General features: G+C 44.6%; 1 protein-coding gene across 1 annotated transcript; it reads right to left on the bottom strand.

Annotated features, from left to right (window-relative positions):
- Positions 1-4680: 4680 nt before the first annotated feature.
- Positions 4681-6892, bottom strand: LOC103358893 (uncharacterized). Its single transcript, XM_008284042.1, has 2 exons — positions 6691-6892; positions 4681-6590 (listed from the first exon to the last, which is right to left on the bottom strand). Exon 2 carries the CDS (start codon positions 5647-5649, stop codon positions 4681-4683), a length of 969 nt encoding a protein of 322 aa, XP_008282264.1. The 5' UTR covers positions 5650-6590; positions 6691-6892.
- Positions 6893-7522: the final 630 nt, after the last annotated feature.

Genomic DNA, 7522 nt, shown 5'->3' on the forward strand with positions numbered 1-7522 from the left:
TTGTGTGTCCTGACGGGGCCCAGGCAGTCGCCTGGTTTGCGTGTCCTGATGGGCCCCAGGCAGTCGCCTGGTTTGTGTGTCCTGACGGGGCCCCGGGCAATCGCCTGGTTTGCGTGTCCTGATGGGCCCTGTGCAGTCGACTGGTTTGTGTGTCCTGACGGGGTCCCGGACAGTCACCTGGTTTGCGTGTCCTGATGGGCCCCGGGCAGTCGCCCAGTTTGCGTGTCCCGACAGGGCCCCGGGCAGTCGCCCGGTTTGCGTGTCCTGACGGGGCCTGGGCAGTCGCCTGGTTTGCGTGTCCTGACGGGGTCCTGGGCAGTCGCCTGGTTTGCGTGTCCTGATGGCGCCTCTGTTTGCACCGCTGTGTGTCAGACTACAAATGCTCTACATTCTCTGCTGCCTGTACAAAGCGGCTGAACCTCTTTGCATCGTCTCTCTCCACTACATCCTGGTTACTGTGACTCCTCACAATGGCGACAATTTGCAGCGTGGTTGCTGATTTTGGGATGTGAATGGTACATCTGTCCTGGGAAGTGCCAGGAAGTGCTGCACAAAGGCCTGGTTTTGTCACAGATAGTCCTTCTCTCAGTAGCCGTCTCCATACAACTGCAGCCAGAGCAGTCTGCTGGCAGAGGGACGACACAATTGCAGCACCGGAGCTGTCAGTCAAAGCTCCAGGGAAGCAGAACCAAAGGAAGGTCTCATGTGGCCTGCAATTTTCTTGAGGCCATTAAACCCACCCTTTTTAATTCCTTTTCTACCACTCACGCTATTCTCACTGTAAAGTGGTCTTTCAGCGCTCGGCTTCCCATCCAGAGCTGAAAGACAGGGATGTGAAAGCACTTTGCAGAACAATGCTGAACACATCTGCTAATTTCTCAGGCTAAAAGGGAATGAAATGGAGGACATGCTCATTCAGCCGGAGCTGTGTGAAGATTCTCAGCCAATATAATGTAATTTGATTTCTATTCTTCCTGCAAAGACTCAACGCATCACTTCTTACACAACTCAGTATCAGTCGGCTAATGAAATGCTGAAATAAAACATGTTTATTTGTTCGTTCTGAATTAACGGATGACTCTGGTTTGTTAAGTGGCGTTACGGTGTGTGTTCACAGAAGCAGAAGGAGGAGGCCAGGGTGGGTGGACGCATCAGGACATGATGACAGGCTGTTGTTGGTTCTGTAGTTTAGTTAGTTAGTTAGTAGGTCTCTTAATGAACCACATGCTGTTCTTTAACAACGCTGCTGCTTGTAACCAAAACTACAATGTTTGGTTTGAAGGTGGAGTCAGTGATTATGGAGGTTGTTGATCATTATCTGGTTATCATATTTATTGACATGATTTCTGTATGACTGATGTGGACGCTGAGAGCTCTGTTTACTCTGCAGCAGGAAGCCCACCCATCAGGCTGCATTGCTCCTCATATCAACATCCCAACAACACACACATGGTTCCTGAGGATATTTCTGATATTCCTCTGATACAGCAGCTGCTTACAGGCTGGGCTGCAGCGTTTTGTCAGTGTGATTATTCCTGAGGTGGACAGAACATCAGGAGGAATTAAAACTTCTTATTGTGGCTGCGTTGATGGGAAACCTGAACAAATCAAAGCACTTCAGTCCTTCAATTACAGCTCTTTCCATGATGAGTTATAAAGCTGTGGATGACTGAGAAGCTCCTGGTCCAGTCTCTCCTCACAGCGTTTGTTTTCCTGGAGCCTATAGGTCACACCTCTGGAGCTGCTCAGGACGTCTGCATGGACCTACACGGGTCTGGATGGATGATGAGGTGTATGTCTGGTGTACTCGTGCATGCACACAGACACGGAAGGCATCAGTTGGCCTTTAGTATGTGCCAGATTTACCATTTGTCCCACCACCCTGCCCTCCATCCTCAGCCTGTAGTCTGCATGACAATGAGCCAGACACACCAGAACACTGCTGAGAAGATCAGTTGGAGCTCTCAGTCTGTTTCCCCTTTATAGAGCAACACTGCACTGGTGTTCAGCTCACAGACAGAACAGAAACTAGTAGACAAGATATTCCATAAATATGGTCACAGCATATGGGATCAGTAGCACTGACGCTACCTTAAACCTGACTAACTAAGCCTGACTAACTAAACCTGGCTAACTAAGCCTGACTAACTAGTACTTGCACCAGTGACCCCATGAAGCTACACCATACAGACCCTGGTCCCGCTCACGGTGAATGTGGGGAAGGATGAGTTATTATCTGATTATGTCACCTATCTCCACATCATTTCTACATCTGAGCTCTTGAATGTGCCTCCATCGTTGTATTGAGGGCGTCTGCACCGCTCTGCTCCTATAAAGTCTGCCTGTGTGTAATTATAGACAAACTGCTCCTATCCAAAGTCTGGGCTCTTCTTCCATTCATCCATGCTGACCCGATGGACTGGTGGTGTCTCTCTGAGCGTAGACATTACTCTCATTATGGCTCCTGTTGAAGCAGCGGCCAGGTGAAGCTCCTGCCATTCACAGGAGAACAATGAACCCTCATTCAGTCACCTGGATCTTTTCCTCTTTTCATCTTCGTACAAAGTCAGAACCGTTTGGGCCTGCTGTAATCTTCATACAGTCCACAGAGCGTGGCTAGATGTTCACCATGCAGCGCTCCATCTGCTGTGTTTCCCCATCACTCAGTCCAGCTTTTCTCTCACTTTGTTGTTCATCTGATCCTCCACGTAGCTTCCTTTCATTCAGGAGTATTTGTGGGTTCCGACCCAGTACAACCAGAGGATCGTATTCCTGTGTGAAGCATACCCGCTGCAGACTACAGGAGAGCTACGAGCTGTGCTGGAGTCGCTCTCATGAAATAAACACAAATGGGGCTGTTGGTTCAAAGCAGTTTTTGAACTTTGTGTTGCTGATGCTAGAGCGGCTGTCTGAACCTGATCCAAAGCTCTCTGACACAACAGATCAGACAAATGACTGGCAGGAAGTATTATAAGAACTGTTCCAGGGAGCTGCTCATAATCATTAAACCAAAAACATGGCAGGTGAGAGGAACAAGGAGAGCAGGGCATCACTCAGCAGCTGTCAGATATAAACTCTCCGATTACACACTGGGACCCCATGTGGTCCGAGCTGAACGACTGTTTATGTGATCTAGGTTTACTGTTTGGGTTGACCGGTACCGAAAGGCTGCTGCATCAGAACTCTACAAATGGACTTTTTACTGACCTTATACCTGCAAACCGCTGCTACCAGTTCAGTCTGGGGTTTGTAACGCCAGGACCGTTCTACTGGTAGCTGAACACCTCATACGGCAGCTTCGCCACCATGGCTGTGTGTGGACGGCTGAATAGAAACACATCTTGACATGTGAATGCTTTCTTACATGGACACTGAAAAGAGGCTTGTACACTGACCTTGCCAAAGACAGAACTGAGACGTGTAACCATGGTGAATGTAGACAACAACAACGATGGGAACAGATGCTCACAGTTCCAACAGAAACATGACGACACTGTTTTTAGGTTTTCTTGACTGTAACTGAACTGAATGAGCAACGAGGTCATTAAATCTGATGTCCTGCTTCTAAATATCACCAGATGATGCATACATGACCAGAGAGAACAAACACCTCTAGCGCTGTGCCCTCACCAACATACAGGTAATGTAGACTGAATAAATAACTTGTTAAACTCCTGAAATGCAGCTTACCTTTTATTCCCCTCTCTCCCTCTCCACATAAGTGTTCCGTACTCAATTTCCAGCTTCAGTGAGAATGAAGAAAGATAGGGGGAGAAAATTGGAAGTTTGGTTTAAAATGCAGACAGCCCTGGCTTTCTGCTTGACGGCCTGTGACATCTCCCCGCACCACACTTTGCATGGCAGAATAGGAGCTTGTAATAGAATTTCCCCCACCGAGGAGGTTAATTACATTCTTTCTCTCCCCCGTCCCTCCACCCTCACTGCAAAATAAAATAAAATAAAATGCACCACATCGCCTGTAAGCTTCTGTGACAGCTGTAAATCCCCGTCGCCATCTTACCTTTAAGATTTAATTCCAGGTGAACGTCTGCCTTCCTCTACAGCGAGGCCCTCGGGGATCTGAGGGCCTTCAGCCACATGACTGACATGACAGCTCAAAGAGGAGACGAGTGAAGGCAAAACAGGCCGACTGTCACTGGTCCATGAAGAGAGGTCATAATAGAACGGCACTAAAAGGCTTTTCCAGTGTTTGCACCACAGAAAGGCTGACAGTGGAGGATCTCAGGAAGCACATTAACGTGACTGTTGTTCTACTGTCACCACCTGTCATTGTATTAAAGAAGCAGAGGAGAGACAATGCCAGCTCATGAGGTTCACAAGTCTTTAGACCAACTCCTAACGTCAGTCTGGTGGTAGCATTAGGCTAACCATCATTGGCTTTAGCACAGGGATCTCCAGCTCCGGTCCTCGTGAGCTGCTGTCCTACAGGTTTCAGACATTACTGCAGCACACCTGACTCACATTAATGGATCATCAACATGTAACACTTCTGGAGTAGTTACAGTATACTAGGACCAATGTTAGGTTCGACTACTAGAGCAGTGATTGATGTAAGGTGCATTAATAACCACAGACCAGAAAATAAGTTTAAATTGCCGACTTGTTATTCTTAGTTGAAAGACAGAAAAAGACAGTTGACATACAGTTGACATGAAATGTTCANAATTTAGCGAAAAGCTCATCGCCATCTTCCACTGTGCCGAAAGCTGAATTAAGCAATTCAAGGTAAGCTGGTGGCAAGGCTTGAGGGCCTAAAGGTTTCACCACATTTGCAGCAGGTGGCACAAGGCTGTCTAAGATCCTTCGCGAGCGTTGCAAGTCAGACAGATCTGGGTCTTGAAGAATGAGCTCAACACTGTGGCGCCAGGAATCAAAATCAACCTCATGACTAGGACAAGGTAGTTTGCCTGAAAACTGTCTTAGACGGAAAGAAGCACTGACTTGTGAGACAGGAGCTTCACTTCGGACTATATGCTCTACAACAACCTTTTGCACCTCAGGGTGAGTTATAAAGCTGTTTGGTATGTTAGATGGTGGATCAGGTTGTGGTTGGTTGATTGGTTCAGAAGCACTGATGCTTACATTAGTTGCAATCGGTTCCACAGTTTCACTTTGGAAGGGTCGGTGATTTGTGTGTGTTGGTCTAGCGACTGGAGTTGTGGGTTCACTTTGTGTCTCTTGGGTAGAAACCACAATTTCAGGTGGCTCTGGGCTGCTTGTAACTGATTGAGCGCATTCAGAAAGGTGCTCGTGCAGAACAGCTTCAAAAGATTTGCCACTTAGTTTGGCGATTTTCCGCAGTTCACTGAAAAAACTGTGGGTGGCGCTGTTCGTAACAGCTGATACGTACTCAGTCGACAGGGCTCTTATTTCGTAAGTGACTTCATTCAGACTCTCAAATGTGTAGGGCAGTAAGGGTTCAAGTGCTGTCAAGGCAGCTCCACTCTCATACTCCACAATGGCATTTTTGTGGTAGGGAGACTGGGGATCATCTATTTTAAAGATTCTCGCAGTTCGCCCATATTTGTTCAGGAAGTCAGTTAAATCTTCATCGACGGCTGTGTCAGTAATCCCACTAATGATAACTGAGTTTGGAACTTTAACATTTTCTCTGTCAACTATGTCCATTTTGCCGGGCTTGGCCTATTTTAAAGGTCTGGGTCAAAAATAAAGGTTGAGGGTTCAATTACTGCTCCTGGCTGGCTCGCCACTTCTGTAACACTTCTGGAGTAGTTACAGTATACTAGGACCAATGTTAGGTTCGACTACTAGAGCAGTGATTGATGTAAGGTGCATTAATAACCACAGACCAGAAAATAAGTTTAAATTGCCGACTTGTTATTCTTAGTTGAAAGACAGAAAAAGACAGTTGACATACAGTTGACATGAAATGTTCAATATCACTTTAAAAAAAAAAAGAAATATTCTTCCCTTTTGTTCAAGTGATTTAGTTTATCAATCCCCTTTTTTAGATTTAAACCTATTATTTGGCTTTAAAAGGATATTACTTTCAACCTAGGTTATTGTTTGTATTAATTTCAAGTTTTATCCTTCAATCTATTTGAGTTAACTCCGCTTTATTCTGAATAAAGTCTAGTTCTTTAGTTTCAAGGTCTAGTTCAAGTTTAGTTAAGTTCCCTTTTAAGTTTCAACCATTCTTTGTTTTGTTGTTTGTACCAAACAAAAACATTTACATTTCAAGTAATACCATTCCCGCATTAACATATATAGTTCACAAAACAACAGTGAAAAAAAATGCACAAAACTCAAAAATATTCAGCTAAAGACTGAATAACTTGCATATCACAAATAAATGTCTCTATTCCCTTAATTGTCAATCCTTTGATTGTCCTGAATGGTTAATCCGGTGTCTCTGAGTCCACTGCAGTTTTGCAGAGAGATATGGATCAATCCTACCAGTTTTCTGATGAAATCCAGCAGAGGGCGCTTTGTTCTGTGTGAGGCGCAGTTCAAGGGGTCCTTGGGTGGCTCGCCATCTTGTATCTCGCACGTGGAATCCAACTCCGGTATTCGCTCAGAATTTCCGGTCCAAACCTTAATGGCCAATCCTGTTCGGCAATGTACAAAACGTCACCAAGGCACAGACAGGTTGGAAAAACAAAAATAACTCCTTCAGTGTACAAGAATAACTTTAAATAGACTCTTTACTCGGTTTTTCTCTCTTTTCCTCTGTTTCAAGCAGCAGCTCTGCAAAGACCGTCTGCGTATATCCCTCGTCCAGAAGCAGGAAAAGACAAAACAACCCGGTTGGCTGTGGCTAGTCACATGAGTCACGCTGCAACGTGACTCTTCAAAATAAGAGTCTAAACACATTTTTAAGCTATCTTGAATAAAAATAAAACAACAACATGAATTTACAAGTTCTTAACCCTTTAACATGTTTTTAACCCTAAATTAAATATTATATCATGAAATATAGCATTGCTGACAATTTTAATGATTTTTTAACCATGTTAATCTATTTATTGTCTATTTATCACTTGTAATATATTTCTTATTGGCTGTTTTTATTAACAGGCTTTGATTTAATGAGGGCTTTGTAAACCAGGGTTACAAACAGACTTGTGTAGAACTTGACAACAAGCTGCTGGAGATCCATTAAGGTCTAAAACCTGCAGGACAGCAGCTCAGGAGGTCCCTGTAGCTAGCATTAGCCTCAGTCACAGCTCAGCTCTTCAAAGGCTGGATGAAGTGTTGCTGCGTCTTCATCTACGATTTCTACATCTGTTTTTTTGGCTGTTTCTACATTTTTAGCTAAATGTGGTGATCTAACACAACAACAGTTTATCTAAGCTTTGTGGTTTCATTTGACTTCTTTCTGACTTCTTGGTCAAACTACCCAAAGAAAAGCACATTTATCATTTATTCTAATGCCATCAAGATAAAGTAACTGAGTTCATACAAACTTGTGAATGTATGTTTCTCATCACATTGGGGTTGCTTGTTTGTTTGTTTGTTTCCTCCTGTGGAACACTTGTTT

The sequence above is a fragment of the Stegastes partitus genome, unplaced genomic scaffold (genome assembly GCF_000690725.1).
Source record: "Stegastes partitus isolate 25-593 unplaced genomic scaffold, Stegastes_partitus-1.0.2 Scaffold340, whole genome shotgun sequence".
Taxonomy (NCBI): domain Eukaryota; kingdom Metazoa; phylum Chordata; class Actinopteri; family Pomacentridae; genus Stegastes; species Stegastes partitus.